Raw genomic sequence first — 17,395 nt, 5'->3', positions numbered from 1 at the left:
CTCGTTTGTTTGCTGGTTTTATTGAAGAGTTCTTCACCAATGACTCGTTTACTTCCCTCCCAGGCGAGAACACGAATTTCCCCGACTTGTAAAAATATTCATGTTGATGGCACTCTGTTGCCATGACAACAAAAATAAATGTCAAGTGTGGTGGCAATTAACGTGACGAGTAGGTCTCAACAATAAATCTAATCATTCTTGCCAGTGTGTGTGAACTTCACCCCAGTGAAGTATCTTCAGAACAGACTGATGGGTGAAGTGGTTGTTGTTGTTTTGGGAGAATTATCGAAAGGTTAAAGTGTTCTCATTTCTTTGTTTTCTGAAAAGCAGTAGATCTTGAGATTTTTGTTTTGATAAAACTAATGTTCCCATGCAGCTCGCCTTCTATTTTTTTCTAGATAGTTTCCACACTGTACGCACTAAAACAACCTTGAATCTGTGAGGCCCGGGGTTTTTGTTTTTGTAAAGACACACACTGTAGTTTTCCTGATGGTTTAATTAAGTAAAATTAGGACTTTGTACTTTACTGAATTTTATTGCGTGATACCAGTAGATTTTTGTCCCCCAACACAACAGAGATGTTGTTAATGTTCCCTCAGTACAACAGGAACTCTTTGTTGCTGTATAGAAGAGGATGACTCAAGAAAGGCCAGCACAGACTGTTCACTCCTTATATGTCTGAGGAGGCACTTTGTGTCCATCTCTGTATTCATGCCAGAACAACTCCTCCACCACTGTCTGAATTTTTTTCTAAAGAGCTGCTTTATATCCGTTGATTTGTGCATCTTTTGTTGATAAAATTAAACGTTTTGTAAAGTGACACACTAAATATCATCTACCAGATAAAATATATGACTAATTGTTACATTTTTAGACTTGCATAACAACACAGGAGGTATATTCTGTAGAATGGGCTTTCTTGCTTTGGACCACATTTGGGTGCTTTTTTATTTCTTCATGCAAAACATTCTCCATAACATTTCTCACACACATACACACACTCATTTATTGACTGCACATAGCACTGCAGGCAGTGTGTCATCACCAAACGCAACAGGCTGCCAAGCCACAGTTTCTCCTTGTGCTACAGTCTTTTCCTTTTTTCCTCTACTCCTATTTTCTTTTTTTATATTCAAGATGATGCATATCATTTGCTTGTTGCAGCTTGTTTTTGAGGCTGAAGTGAAGCACTGTGGGCTAAATCACAGGTTTAACCAGATAGAATTAAAAAGTGGCAGCCACCTTTCACCCACATTTCTCTGAAATGTCAAATGAGAATTTGAGCTTTGTCAGTTCTGTGCATGGACACTTAGTGTACCTACAGGGAACATATATACTAATACACTGGTGAATCAGTGCAAAAGTACAGTATGCAAAATCAGTATGTTGTTTGTGAAAATGTCTCGATTATACACTGCTCTAGCTAGATAGTCAATTACAAGTGCTTATGCTTTGAGTACCTTATTTCATGCAGCATTACGGATAAGGATCACAGCTACATTTTGTCTTGGGTGGTTTTAGAGTGACCTATAAAACACCCAGCCGGTTAAGTGTTTGGCTTCATTTTGGAGACTGTGTGTGTGTGTATTCTGTGTCAAACAGATCCATCTTTCCCCAGAGCCAACTGTGCTGCTTACCTTATCAAAGCTACAATCTGTCAGCTAGTCTGCTCTTTGCTCTGCTGGTGCCTTTGGTCTAGACCTTTTATAGTAACAGTTTTTTCTACAAATCTCTTTTCTGGTTCACATCTAAAAGTTGTAAGACACAATTTCTATTTTAGGTTTTAAGTTGGTTTGAATGGCAATTGGTGGGTCAGTTTGGTGAGAAATGCTTTTGTTCACGTTTTATCAGTTGTTGCTTGTTGACGGAAGAGATGGGCTTTATGTTTGTTTATGGGTGTGGTTCTTCTTCCGTTCCTCCCTGTTTTTCCAATTTCCCTTTTCTGGTGACCACGGCTGAACATTTAAAAATAAGTGATATGTCAGTTTCTTGTGAGGAGATGACGAGTCATAGCAACCTGGATCGTATACAGTATAATTTCTACTCGTCTTTAACGACATAGAAGGCTGATTTAATGACAATGTTTAGCACTACTTGTAGAAAAGACTTTAATAGGTGTAGTGGCTTAATAATGGGTGATGTTAGAAAGAAACCATGAGAATGGAGGGAAGGAAGCGTGGACAGGGGTTATCAAGACGTAACTTGCAGGTGAGAAGGGTTTAGTTGGCAGATGATGTTAATGTGGGGTTGTAACAGGAGGTGGTGAGGCCATTTGGAGTCACATGACTGACAGGAAGCCCACTGTCACCTCGGTAACGAGAAGGGCAGCAGGCTCTTATCCAATCATGTCAAGAATGTTGGCTGTCACTCAACTAAGGCTATTTCTGCTATCTGTCACTAGTGCTCGCTCGAGCTGTACACAGATCTTATTTTTGTTTTTTCTTTCCTGTTTCTTAAACCTTCTCTCTGCCTGTGCTTGGAAAATGTAGCTGCGAGTTGTCCTTTGTTTTGAAGTTTATGTAGTGAGTCGTCTTTTCTCAGTATAGTTTAGTGTGGGAAGGAAAGTTGTGGAAAAGACTTGAAGAGGGTGGGAAGAGGAGGGGGAAGAGGGAGGTGGAAGAAAAGAAGGATCAGTCATCTAGCCAGCCAAAGAAGAGGTGGGTGACACAAGGAGAGGAGAGAAACGGCAAACAGTCGGAGAGTAATAAGTGAGAGTGAACTGGAGCTGTAGGACTTCAAGCGGAATATGGCACGACGACTGCGTTTATACTTTGGATCTGGCCGAAGTAACACAGCCCCGGAGATACTAGAGACAGACTCTGAGGAGCAGCATGAAGACGGTGAGGTAGCTGGAGCACTTTGCATGAACCCACCTTCGTTGTTGAGGCCTGCTCATGACTCAACTGTGCAACATGTCCCGTCAACAACTTTCTGTTTGCGCTCGGAGCCTATGCTTAAACGCAGCTCTTCCATGTTCATACCCCATCTCGCTACTTATTCAGAATCGCGCCCCACTAAGAGCTCATCCATGCATATTTCCCTCCAGCGGTCTAACGGATTAAGTAATAAAGAATCTGGTGGCCATGTTGATGATATCCCACCACCTTGTTATACTCCTCCTGGACCTGCGCCTGCATATAGTGAACCAAATATTCAAACAGACTTTCCACTCCAGCCGCCTCCTCCGTACTACAGCTCCGTTTCGTCAAACTCACCATCTTTTCCAACAGAACCAAACCTCTCAAAACGCAGATTTTTTAGTATTGGTTCCAATGGCCATGCAGCATTCAGAGGAGGTCAACCTGGTGTCAATGTTGGCGCCATTTGTATTAGGAGGAATTGTCTCAATGGTTCTGATGCTCAGCAGTACCAGATTTTTCCCTATGGTGGGGATGGACAATCTGTCCAACAGCAGAGCCTTAACCCAAGTTTTGGGGCTAATGGTGCAACACAGACACTAGTTTTTCAGCTTCAGCAAAAGCAAAACCAGGACCCGACAGAAGACGGACAAGGATCTCCTCTTACCCTAGAGGAATGCACAGATTTGAGCCATGGTAGCTCAAGCGGTGTTCGCGCAGTGCGCTATCCAAGAATCCGACTGCAAAGAAGCTCTTCTCGTCAGAGGTTGTTGCTGGAGAAGAAAAACAGTGCAGACTTTCACACTATACAAGAGAGTCAAACAGATGTGGAGCTGGAAGACAAAAACAACTCTAATTGTTGTACTTTTAAAATCTGTGGGGAAAGCCCCAGAAGGCAGCCTCATTTCAAGATATATTTTTCCCCGGGTGGAGGTGGAGATCAGGATGCGAGTGCTGGCAGAGAGTTAACAACGAATAATTCCAAGGTAAAGATTATGAAAAAAGTTGTTTGAAACTGAAGCCTCCTTCTGAAAAATTTAGACAAAGAAATAAGTTTTTTGCTCTTCCTTTCTTTGTGAATATACATGGAGAGATTTGTGTGGTACAAGGTAATTGTGGTAGCATTCTGGGAAGTAAAGAGCACAGACACACAGTTGCTGAACTAAATTGCACCCACACTGGCTTTCCTGTACTTCATGACCACATGCATTTCAAGTTTCACACACATCAGCCAATTCACTTATGAAAGAAAAACAGGAACAGGCATGTGGATGAAAGGATAATTTGTCCCTCTGCACTTGTTGGCTTCTGTGTCACAGAAATGTGACACTTAAGTTTTGATAACACCCACAACTGCAGTCAGCGCTCTTTAAGAGTTAGCTGTTTCTATTTTTAGTCTCATTCTGGCTGTTCATGGTTGTTGATTTTAAGAACAAGCATGTCCTTACTTCTCTAGTTCTAGTCTGGTATGGAAATGTGTATTTGGAGCTGCTCTATAAACTAAGATGCAGTTACACCCCAAGCAAAGAGCAAGAAGTTTCACAGACAAAATGGACATTTCTATAGATTCTAAAGTCTTTAAATTTAGCGTTTTCTTCTTGCGTCATTTGCTCATCATGGGCATTAATGTCATTAATTTGGGGCTTTTAATGAATTATGTGAATTGTTACTTTATTGTTAAATGTTGAAACAACTTGTGACTTTAATAATTCTTTAAAAACAAGAATGGGGTGCCCAAGTTTGAATCTACTCTGAATTTTTATTTCATCAAGAGGGTTAAAATTATACATACAGTAAAACTCAAATTGTACACATATTTCCCACTAATATTTTGACAAATGTCCCATTTTAAGTTGCACCTTAACGATGTGTTGCACCTTTACTGAGTTCCTTGAACTTCTCAGTGTTCTGATTATTGATCAGTCAAACAAAAAATTCTTATCATGGCAAAGTGAAACTACTATCAACAGTCAATCATGATCACTAACAAGAAGTTCAAAGGGCTTGGCCTCATTAGGATATTCTAAAATCTTCAGCACCACTTACTAAAATTTAGGTGAATGTGTGTGTATATATTTAAGGCTGTATGAATAATTTGGACCTGCCTGGATTGGAGAAAAGTATAATTGTTGTTGTTGTTTTTTTACATAATCTAAGTTGTCCTTTGAGTAATTATTTAATCTTGTATAAACAACAGTTTAAATCACTCATTTAAACCCAGAATAATGACTTTCATGCCCATGATGAGTGTATGCAAACCTAAAGCTCAAGAGGTGCAGGAAATCTGTTCTTAAAGGTTTTGGTTTATTGTAATTTTGTATATTTTAACTCCTTTTCAAATATTGTATACTGTACAATAGTCCCTCGGTTATCGCAGAGGATCCGTACCCTCAAGACCCATGATGAGTAAAAAAAAACGCCAAGTAGGAATATTAGTACAAGCAGTAAGTAGTAGTTTATTTTTGTATTATTTATATATATATATATATATATATATATATATATATATATATATATATGGCGTTTTAAACCCTTCCCAAACTCTTGCAATCTTCTAAACAATGTTTCTAAAAGTTATAAAAGAGCACAGAATGTCATGATTTCAGCTCCCCGTCTCCTCTGCTTTTTGCCACCTGCAAGCGCTCTTGGCCACGCCCACTTCTCCACTCTGCACGATGAACAGCTGATCAGCTGCAGCAGGAAGTTTATCCTGCAGTTTGGGCTACACAGAGGTGAAGGAGGAAGCTTTTCTCTGTAGCTCTGGGCTGCACAAATGTGCAGCAGGTGCTAAATAATTTAACATGATTTATTTTAAATACAAATCCCATGCCGATTGTACGACTCATCCATCAATCAGCCAATTGTGTGTCATGTCCAATCTTATTTTGAAAAACCGCGATAGAGCGAGTCCGTGAAAAATGAACCTTGAAGTAGCGAGGGACTACTGTACTTTCCAGAAATTAGATATCATGAAGCTTTTCTCAGTTTTTAACTGAGGAAAAAAACAACTTTCCTAAAACCACAACTTTATTAGATTTTAATCATATAAATAATAGTTTTATGGCTCTTGTAGGGCTACTCTCAGTCCTTGTAGTTTGTTGAAAGTTTGTGTTTTAAGGAGGGACACAGACTCGTGCTTTTGTTTTGTTTAACTAATTACTTCACCCATCATAATAGCCAGACTAGACAACTTTATTGAAGTATCAAATAATAATGGTGTGCACTTGTTTGTATGTTTTAGATAAATCGGCTACAAATGGCTACATCAGAGAGCCATATGCTGATTGCAGCCCTGCCTTGACATTCAGCAAAAGTTAATTTATTTTGTCAAACAAATCCTGAAGGCCACATTGGATGACTGTAATTATTTGAGGCAGAGAGGGTTGGGAGGGGGGTTTGGGGTAGTGGGTTCTCCTTTTTTATTTTTGTCTTGTGACATGTGGCAGAGATTCAACTTTGTATTATTATGAGGGGCTTTTCTCTGTCAACTCTGATCTGTCTGAGTCGGATGCCATTGTAACTAAATTACAATGGCATCCAACTCTATTCAACAGAGACTACGGAGTAGAGCCTTTTGACACATCAGTGCCAGTCTGGACTTCCTCCAGGTTGACTTATGTCATACATTCTTATCGCCTTTTCTTTTAATGTCATAACTGCTTTGAGAACAGTAATTTTAACTAATCTCCAGGCATATATTAAGTGTTTTCACCTTACAGTGCTTAAAAAAGTTGGACTTATTATCACCTTGTGTCCTGAGCTGTCCTCTACCAACTCATTAACAATAAAATATTTGGGTCCTGTACAGATGCTGATCATAAAATTAGAATATCATGAAAAAGTTGATTTATTTTGGTAATTCCATTCAAAAAGTGAAACTTGTATATTGTATTCATTCATTACACACTGACTCAAATGTTCATTTTTTTATAATGTTGATGATTATTACTGACAACTAGTGATAACTCCAAATTCAGTATCTTAGAAAATCAGAATATTAAGACCAATAAAAAAAGGATCTTTAGAAATGTTGGCCAACTGAAAAGTATGAGCATATACAGTACTAAGTACTTAGTTGGGGCTCCTTTTGCCTGGATTACTGTAGCAATGCAGTGTGGCATGGAGTCGATCAGTCTGTGGCACTGCTCAGGTGTTATGAGAGCCCAGGTTGCTCTGATAGTGGCCTTCAGCTCTTCTGAATTGTTGGGTCTGGTGTATCGCATCTTCCTCTTCACAATACCCCATAGATTTTCTATGGGGTATTGTGGTATTCTGGTTTAGGTCAGGCAAGTTTGCTGGCCAATTAAGAACTTTGCTACCATGGTCCTTAAACCAGGTACTGGTAGCTTTGACACTGTGTGCAGGTGCCATGTCCTGTTGGGGAAATTAAATCTGCATCTCCATAAAGTTGGTCAGCAGCAGGAAGCATGAAGTGCTTTAAAACTTCCTGGTAGGTGCTGCGTTGACCTTGGACCTCAGAAAACACAGTGGACCAACACCAGCAGATGACACTCCAAACCATCGCCGACTGTGGAAACTTGACACTGGACCTCAAGCAACATGGATTCTGTGCCTCTCTTCTCTTCCTCCAGACTCTGGGACCTTGATTTCCAAAGGAAATGCAAAATTTACTTTCATCAGAGAACATAACTTTGGACCACTCAGCAGCAGTCCAGTCCTTTTTGTCTTTAGCCCAGGCGAGACGCTTCTGACACTCTCTTGTTCAAGAGTGGCTTGACATAAGGAATGCAACAGCTGAAACCCATGTCTTGCATATGTCTGTGCGTGGTGGTTCTTGAAGCACTGACTCCAGCTGCAGTCCACTCTTTGTGAATCTCCCCCACATTTTGGAATGGGTTTTGTCTCATAATCCTCTCCAGGGTGCGGTTATCCCTATTGCTTGTGCACTTTTTTCTACCGCATCTTTTCCTTCTCCTCGCCTCTCTATTAATGTGCTTGGACACAGAGCTCTGTGGACAGCCAGCCTCTTTATCAATGACCTTTTATGTCTTGCCCTCTTTTTGCAAGATGTCAGTGGTCATCTTTTGGACAACTGTCAAGTCAGCAGTCTTCCCCATGATTGTGTAGCTTAAAGAACTAGACTGAGGCCATTCAAAGGCCTTTGCAGGTGTTTAGAGTTAATTATAGCTTATTAGACTGTGGCACCAGGTGTCTTCAATATTGAACCTTTTCACAATATTCTAATTTTCTGAGATACTGAATTTGGGGTTTTCATTAGTTGTCAGTTATAATCATCAACATGAAAAGAAATGAACATTTGAAATATAGCAGTCTGTGTGTACTGAATGAATATAATATACAAGTTTCACTTTTTGAATGGAATTACTGAAATAAACTTTCATGATATTCTAATTTTATGACCAGCAGGGTGTTTGATGAGATTCCTTTAGTTAAACTGTTCAGTTAACTTTCCACAAAAGCTTTACTGGACTGCCATCTGATGAGTGTGTAGTTGGAGTGAAAACACTGGGCTTTTTGTTGTGTTTTTGAACAGCTTTTTGCTGTCCTTCAATGAGGCATAATGTCAAAAGCATATACGTATATGGATGTCAGAAGTCAAGGTTCCATAGTGTTGTGCCAAGTTGAGCATTTTTCACCTTTGGTCTTGACGTTATGATTGATCTGTGTATTTTGAGATGGTCTTATATTCTTTAAAGGTAAGAAAAGCTACGGTACTTGCATAAAACCACTGTATATTTGCAACTAATTATTGAGTTAAAGCGAAATGTTGTTGTGTTATCTTAACTAAAAGGTAGCAACCATAAACAGTTTTTTTTTTGTACCTCTGGCATTTTTGTGTCCCTCCGTCTGTTGCTTGCTCATAGCTTACCCCCACTCTGGGTCAAACCTGTTCCTGGAAGGCAGCTGTAGACTCAGATGTGACCTGTTAATAACTCTGTAATTGTACTCCTCTGCACACAAATAACCACTGTTTGAAATAATTGTTATGTTGAAGAAAGTGATAAGACAGACTTGTCAATGCGTCCAGGTGACATGCACTTTTCATGTCAAGATATACTCAGAGCATCTCTTTATTGTGCCGCTACTTACCTCCTTAGACATTTTAATTGAAATGACTTTAAATTTTAAAATGTAGCTAATATAGAAAAACAAAACAGAGAAGTTCTAAAGGAGTGGGAAAATACTGCAAATTTTCAGTCCATTCCTTTTTCCTGACTATTATATTATTTTTGTTTGTGAAGTCACTTAACTCTGACCTATGAGTCATTCAAACATTAAAATTGCACTTTACTCAAGGGATGATTTACTTTTCTGTTTACACACAAATAACTGCACAAATAACCTAATTTTAAGTTGTTCTTAGGTGCTTTGAAACTTGTACACAGTTACAAAGACATATTTTGTTGCAGTTTTAAAAAAAAATCTAAAATAAAAACTGAAATAAGAGGCAAGCGTTACTTTTGCCAAATGCCTGGATAAACAGTCATTCATCTGTTAAATGTGTAATTGAGAGGTTGTGATTTCATGTTGCAAAGTGCTAACTGACTCGTGGTAATAAGTTTATGATCAACACATGTATTTATGATATCTGATGTGGTTCCAGTTGTTGCTTTCTTTGACCTTTTGCTAGTTTATAACTGATTGTTTAAAATAATTGGAAGTTATGTAAGCAGTAATTTATAGGCATATTTCAAATGGTAGGAGAAAGCAGCTTCTGATGTAATTTTAAACACTTTTCCCAAAGAGGAATGGTTTACTGGGTGTGTCTGTGCGTAGATGGGTGCACAAAAGGCACTCGCAAGCGTGTGTTTACATTCTTTTCTAAAGATATGAAGTTTATATGTGACACATTTGTAACCATTTGTCATTTATTTCCAGGTATGTTAATTGTTGTGGGATTCCAGGAAGCTCATCTCCCATTGGTGCTTTAACTTTTTCCCCTTACATCACCAGATTAAAATAGTGATAGTACTTTACGTATTGTTCTTGGTTATACTACAAGCAGCCCGCTGTTTACAAACCAAACTTTACATATTGTTGTACTTGAGATGAAATTATCGTTGGGAAGACTAAAGGTAATTCTAAGAAGTAAAGCATCGGTTTTCAAATTTTTATGTGATCTTTTTAAATCCCCTTTATGAGTATTGTTAGGTTTCCTAGTCATAAAATACTAAATTTAAAGAAAACACTGAATTTTTCTTCTGTTATACATTAATGGTTTAGGGTCATTGAAGAAAAAAAAAGTGTTTATTTAGGTTTTTTTTGCCTTTGATTGACAATAATTGATGAATGTATGTTTTATTTATTTTTTTTAACTTTTGTCAGCTCTTAACTCCCCCACAATCAGCAGTTGTTTCACAACTCAAACCAGTTTGTTTAAGTTTAAAGCATTGTTTAACCCCAGCTTCTCTCCGTCAGATCAGTTTCAGCCAGCAACCGTCTTTGTTCATTTATGCCAGTTGTCTAAATGTTGTGTCCCGCACACAGGCTGCTTCCAAGAATGGGCTTTTTCACCTCGGACAGGTAATCAATCCTCAATCCTGGACAAACCTGTGGGCCTCTGAACACTGAAGCTCAAACCTTCCCTGGTTCCTCCCTGTTGTCACATCTCATCTGTCCTTTTCTCCCTCTGTCAGTTGACTTGGCTGCTACTTGGTGGCAGTGGGTTTTGTTTTTCCTTGCTGGGTTCACAGGATTTTCCTTCTATGAAGTAATCACAGGGGCCTGTCCATGAATAAAAACCTAGACTAAGCCTTCTGTTTGGACACCTGATGCTGACTGACAGAGGACGTAGGCGCCTGATTAATGAAAAACATGGAAGATTCTGAGTGTAAATTAACATGTAGAGGTGGATTTTAGTTCCCTAATTCAGGCAATGCCATTCGCGCTAACTCTTCCTACTTTGTAGCATTTTTGAGGATCACCCCCTGGGTATGAAATATAATAAACCCAACGATTTAGCCAATATGTAAACATAATATATTTTATTAGGTTTTTTTGTTATAAATTGTTTACTAAAAACTGATCTCAATCAAAAAGTTTTCAACTTCCCAGAATAAAAGATAATAATGATAATAATAGTAATTACTGCTCATTGTTCTTTTTAGGGATACATGATATTGGATTTTTGGCCAATATTCGATATGCCAATATGTTAAAACATATTTGGCTGATAACCGATACCAATACAGATGATTTTTTTTTCCTAGACCTACGTACAGAGACTACATAGCTTTCTCTGCTGTGGAATTAAAATACTACATTATTCTGCATGGTCTTTGTCAATTTGACCTCTACCAAATGCAGATGCCAAAAAGAGGCTGAAAATGATGTAACACTTCGACTTGGATTATGTTTAATGTCAAATTTATTCTCTCTAACACAATGACAACAGTCGAACAGTGCTAATTTGTAAATTTTCACAAATCTAAACTCAACCTGTTCACAAGCGACAAGTGAAAAGTGCATAAGTATTAGTGCATTAATAGATCTACTTGACAATTTCTTAAATTATAAATTAACTTAAAACCCAAGCCTTTTATATTGGTGAGTTATTTTTAATGAAATGTCCGATATTTAACTTTATCGCTAAAATCAGCCGATACCATGCTGCTAATATCGTTCATCCCTAGTTCTTTTGTTCTTTACAGTCCTGCGGCCATCTGAAATTCCTCAGGTCTTTACAGGTGTTCATATACAAGGCTAGAGGTTATTGATGGATAGTGCAGCCTGTTGTATAAAATAATCAAAATTTTTTCTGTTTCTGAGAAATGAAATGGTTTATCTCAACGCTGTGGTTTGCCCCTTTTTCTCCCTGCTGGAAAGTTCGGCCTTTACTGATGCACAGTCAAAAAACACGGTAAAAGTGAGCCTGGAAAGTTGACCTTTTTGTTCTCCTCTTACAGACAAGAGATGATTTTCTCGGGCAGGTCGATGTTCCCCTCAGTCATCTGCCGGTGAGTTATTTGCAGCCGTATGTGTGTGTTTATACAAAATGGCTTTTGTTTTAACTTGAATCTTTTGAACACTCAGCTGTTTCTTATCATTCGATTTTGCTCTGCCTGATTAACCCCCATGAAGGTCAGGCTGTGCCAGTGTTTATGTGCCTGACTCTGTGTGAGAAAATGCCAGCCCAGTAAGAAACATTTTGTTGTGGTGGTCAAACAGCACTCCTTGATAGAAATGGAAAGCGGGCAGTTGAGTACGGAAACACAATAACTGGTTATTAAACGTCAGAACCAATGGAAAAGCTACACTAGTCAGATTCACACACTCACTTGTACTTGGATTGCATTGAATGCTGGGAAACGGCTTTTGAAACATGAAGAATCAGTTCACACTGCTCAAGACAAGAACCAGAGATTAACCCTTTTATTACGAGCGCGTCACCAGCCACACATTTTTCACAATCCTTCTAGGTGGACATTTTGAGGCTTAGGTGGTAAAGGGCTAAGCCCCTCTACTTATTTGAGAAATGTAACCACTTGATCATTTCTCTCTGCAGTCTTATAAAAACAAAAGCATTTTAGTAAAAAAAAACAAAAAACAAAAAAAAGTGTTTGGTGTGATTTTTATCATCCTTTCTGGGTCTCACAGGTCAGAGAATCTGTAAATAAATAAATAAAAAGCTGTATCTGAGTCAGGCTGGGAAATGATGCAAGAATCTGTATTAAGAAACTATATTACTTCAGAAATGAGTCCATAGGTGTGTTTTCATTCTGTTCTTTTATGCATGACTATGCTTCGAAGAAATCTTTTCTTATTCATTGTTACTGGACATTTCTGAAGTCATCTCAGTTTCTCTCTCATAATCACTTCCCATAATGTTCTTTTTGTGAACCAGGATTGTTCTGCTGAATAATGAGTCAGCTTGAAGCTACATTAGCCACATTTGCCATGCTGAACTTTGACTAGTTCTTTTTAATACAAAATGCAGCGTGGCGTTTATAAGATACCCTTTTATTAGACCTGTATGTTTTATCCATTACGAACAGCTTTGATCAGTTCAGGTCAAATCGGAGCAAATCTGATTGTTTTTATGAAACTATTGATCAAAACTGCTCAATCTTTACAGAGCACTGTGTGGTTAGCTGCCAGCACGCACTGGTTTGGCCCTGTTGGAGAGCATTTTGAGATTGCGGTGTCTTTTTTGCTCTTCAGTTTGTAACAGGAGAACCTCAGTGTTGGGTAATGATTCCAAGAGGACTTTACTCTTGGCTGCACTTTAAATTAGTGACAGGACTTATTTGTGTTTTAGCTGTTTTTTAAATTTATTTTTTTACTTGAATGTACAATTTAATAACTTGTCTTCTTAATTTTTAGACTGAGGACCCGGCCATGGAGCGTCCATACACATTTAAAGACTTCCTGTTGCGGCCAAGGAGGTCAGTTTTTTTCTGGATCGATTCATGTAAAAAATACTCAAACTTTTAAAATAAATTTAGTAGTTTTTATCAATTTGCTAATAGAGTAGACAATGAGAGTGCACTGAAGTGTGTCCAGCACTGACCGTATGAGCTGTGGCAGCAGGAGTAGCCTCATATCAGTCAGATGCTGAGAGGGAATACATCAGGCTGTTTTGAAACTGGCCTATGCTTCAAGTGTGTAAAGCAGATGTTGTTTCAGTCACAAGTCCAGGGTGAAGGGGTACTTGCGCCTGAAGATGGCCTATTTGCCCAAACAAGGAGGACATGAGGAGGAGGCAGGAGAGATGAGGGAGGAGAGTGAGGTAAGGCCTCAGCCACTGCTTCTGTTGACTTGGTTTAAACTACTGATTTTATATTACCAAAGGCACTATATTGACTGTTTTATTAAAATGGCACAATTCCTGACAAGAATCAAGTTTTATAACTAAAACAACATAAATGTTCAACTTTAGACCAGTAGAAATGTATTTGGGGTGTAGGTGGAGAAAAGTCGACTTCTCTTTTTTTAATTCCGAGAATTAGGAACTCACATTCTTACCAGAATCTGGTAAGAATGTTTTTACAGGTTAGGGTCTGGAAAAATCATTTACAGTGAGGTCTGCTTTTTGCAAAAATAAGAATGTTGCTTCTTTTGCTTTGACTGCTGCATGTGTATGCATGCACTCACGTGTGCGTGTGTTATGCATTTTAAGAGTTTTTCATTTGAAGTAAAAGGCCTTAACGATAAGATAACATTCACTAGCCAGATGCTTCTGTCAAAACGTCACTAAAGTCAACTAGAGCTTAAAGCTAAGACAAATGAAACCAGCCACATATTTTATGTATTTTGACATTTGAATCTCCTCCTAAATTTGATACAGTGCTAAACTTTGAATAGTTTTACTGCAATGATCAATAATCATCTAATTTTAGCCTGCATTATAAACGTCTTTGCCCACTTTTTTTTTTTTCCATCTCAAGCAAACGTGTGTTTTATCTTTCAGGGTTGGGATGAGTCTGTGGATTCAGGCTCACAGCGGCCTCAGCAGATGCTGCCTCCTTTGCCTCCAGGCTGGGAGGAAAAGGTGGACAACCTGGGACGCACCTACTTTGTCAATCACAACAATCGCTCTACGCAGTGGAAACGGCCTTCTAACATGTACCTATGAACTATTTGATTTTTTTCTTCAGTTTAAGAACAGCTGTAATCTAGCATAAAGCTAGAACTGAATAAATCCGTTCTTGTTATCAAAGTGTTTAAAACCCCTTTAGGAATTCTAATATTGCTGTAGCTATTGGTTGCATTATATCTTTCACCAACATGGGATTATTTGATTTACCGGTACAAGGGCAGCTTTTGTAACATCTTTTGATTTTCAGGGACGTGATCTCAGAAATTGAGAGTGACAATCAGCAGCGACAAATCCATCAAGAAGCACACCGTGTTTTCAGAGCGAGGCGCCACATCAGTGAAGACCTGGAGAACGAACGCCTGGATTCCAGGAACATGGACAATGTGAGATTTAAAAAAATTGCAGACATCCTTAGAGTACAGCCATCATAAAACACACGTCACCAGATCATGTTATTTTATTTTTTTTAACTCTTTTAGTCTTGGGAGCTCATCACAGAAGAGGGTCTCAATGACAGCTTGGCCCAGACTCTGCCTGGTCCCTCCTCCGTGTTGACCCCACAGCACTCCCCAACACCTGCTGCTCAGGAGTTTTCTGAAGATTTAAATCTCAGGTTGTCACTCACTCCTGACACCAATGGTGAAGTGCCAGGACCCAGCTCCTCTCTGGTGAGACGAACACAAACTTTGTGTTATCTGCCTAAACTGTAGCAGCCAGATAAATTTGGCTTGCTCATTTTTTTTCTAGTCATAAAATGTTTGCTCTTTCTGTTTTACACAGAGCCAGCATTCAAACAGGCTTCGCTCCTCGAGTATGACAGATGGCGTCAGTGATCAGACCCAGGCTCCTCCTTTAATGGTACATACAATTGAACCCTTGAATTATCTCCATCCCACTACCTAATGTTTACCTTTTGTGTTCATTCTTACCTTGCTACCTTAGCAGGTCACTCCTCTTTGCTGACGTGTCTGAATACTTTGGGTGTATCACATATTTACCTTGTAGCTCGTTTTCTTGCATGTCCAATTTCCACCAAAGTATCTTTCCTGCCTCTTCAAATTTGACCTCTTTCTTACCGACTGTAAAGTAACCACTCCTTTTCCTACCCTCTCATTACTGATACTTGTGTGATTTATTATGTGCCGTTGTGTTTGATGTGTGGTAGAGATGTAGGCTCTACAGCCTTTTGACAGTGTCACCTTTCCTGTTGCAACCCTGGCTGGGGAGCAGAGGCTGAAGAAAACCCCACATCTGTTCAGACACAACCCACAGACTCCTCTAAGTCATAGCCTTGGTGAATATTCAGCTCAACAAAGTGTCTTATGTTCTGAATCACGTTGTCGCACAGCTGAGTCATAGTCCTAGCTGAGCATTGGCTCGACAAAACCACTGAACAGTACAGGCGTCAATGTCGGCTTTATTTTGACTTGCAGCTTTCTCAGGATCGTCGGAAATTCAGAATTCATCGCAGGTGATAAATAAACGCATGTTCTGCTTCTTTTAGATTTTGAAGCAGAGCTAAATATTTCCCAGAGAGCCATATTTAATCAGTTGGAACCGAAGAAATATTGACATGCAGTTATAGTCAAACAATTGAACATTAAACGTGTGTCATTGGTAGATGTGTAATTTAGTGTCATTTTCTGTGGCTTAAAAACATGACTGAATATAACATTTCACTGATCCAATTTATTCTACCTAAGAGTTTGTAATTTGGTTCACAGTGAAAAAACTTCTGCTAGATGAGACATATTCATGAGCTACAAAAAAACTTTGCTTTGCCTTTAAATTAAGCTTTGCTTGTTTTGGCTTGAGATTATATATATCTTGTAACTTGTGCTTTCTTAAAATTATTTGCTATTTTAAATGACAACATAAGCTAAGCTATGATCCTACTATGTATCCACATACGTTTTAATTATCAGTAGACACATTTAAGTTAGTTTTTATTGGAGCTCTTCACTCTTAAAGGGGTATCTGCAGCCATATGCTGCACATCATATTAATAACTGTTTAGTTTTTTCTTTATTAGTTTGTTAAGGGTAAAAAAAAAATCTGTCAAAGCTGCAAAATCCCTTCACTCCTCTTTAATGCAACTAAATTTGTGTTCTTTGGCTTCAATTTCATTTTCTTCTTGGATTTGATTGAAGAAGCTGCATTGGCTGTGGATAAAATGTTTATCCTCTCTTTTCATAAAGTGTGGACTGTCAGGACTTCTTAAAATAAAGTTTAATTTCTTACCATTTTGCCCTCTGAAAGTAACAGTGCTAATCTCCTTTTAAAATACTTTCTTGGTAAATTAGTTACAATAGAGGTTTCACAGCCACTGCTCGCTCTCACCATGGCTCATAATCAAAACAAATCAAAAGAATCTCCTCTTTCTGCCACTCCCCTCCTTTGACAAAGAATTCCCCATTTTTATTGTATCCATTCACTTTCCCCTCACTCACCTCCCTCTCACTCCTGCCCAAATATTTGCCTCCTCACTTCCTCTCTGGCTATGAAAACATGACATTCTATGAATTAAAGACCATGTTCCCATGTTGTCTACCACCAGCAGAGTTCGCAGACCAGAAGAACCAGAGCTCAAACAGTCTCAGGTGGTGAGGAGCCTATGGTAATATCTCAGTTTATGTTCAGTACAAAATTATCAATCAAACACACACACACACACCTTACTTTACAAATGCTGTTTTTATGACCTCAATAAATATGTTGGTGACTTTTTAAAAGGTTTTTCCTTTCTTAAAAAATACACAAGTGTTTTACTGTATGTCATTTATACTGTAAAATATTTTTGTTTTCTCGTAATTATCTACTGTTTTGCCTTTTTTATTAGTAACAACACATGTTGCATAAAACATTACGTCATAACTTTCTTTCTGAAACGGACCGCAGAAGTTTATATTCACATCCTTTTCGGCAGGTGACAGGTTTGTTCTACAAACTCATGAAGTCCATTTGTAAAAACTGAACAACTTCTCCTTTCTTTAGCTCCATTAGTGCTGATATCACC

At 38.5% G+C, this 17,395-nt stretch overlaps 1 protein-coding gene across 2 annotated transcripts in view; it reads left to right on the top strand.

Moving 5' to 3' along the window:
* Positions 1-17,395, top strand: part of nedd4l (NEDD4 like E3 ubiquitin protein ligase) — a 49,537-nt gene that overhangs the window by 16,261 nt on the left and 15,881 nt on the right. Inside the window, exons 1-9 of one of the 2 annotated variants that reach the window (XM_037692136.1) lie at positions 2,663-3,844; positions 11,747-11,797; positions 13,164-13,225; positions 13,467-13,569; positions 14,251-14,405; positions 14,627-14,762; positions 14,859-15,047; positions 15,160-15,237; positions 16,937-16,996. In XM_037692136.1, coding sequence (XP_037548064.1) covers positions 2,747-3,844; positions 11,747-11,797; positions 13,164-13,225; positions 13,467-13,569; positions 14,251-14,405; positions 14,627-14,762; positions 14,859-15,047; positions 15,160-15,237; positions 16,937-16,996 — 1,932 coding nt within the window. In that variant the 5' untranslated portion in view covers positions 2,663-2,746. Of the gene's footprint in view, positions 1-2,662; positions 3,845-11,746; positions 11,798-13,163; positions 13,226-13,466; positions 13,570-14,250; positions 14,406-14,626; positions 14,763-14,858; positions 15,048-15,159; positions 15,238-16,936; positions 16,997-17,395 lie in introns of those variants that run through there. The other variant, XM_037692135.1, reaches the window with a different exon arrangement.

This window comes from Nematolebias whitei, chromosome 18 (assembly GCF_014905685.2).
Source record: "Nematolebias whitei isolate Nwh7 chromosome 18, NemWhi1, whole genome shotgun sequence".
Classification (NCBI taxonomy): Eukaryota; Metazoa; Chordata; class Actinopteri; order Cyprinodontiformes; family Rivulidae; genus Nematolebias; species Nematolebias whitei.
This window is presented reverse-complemented; position numbering and strand designations above follow the sequence as displayed.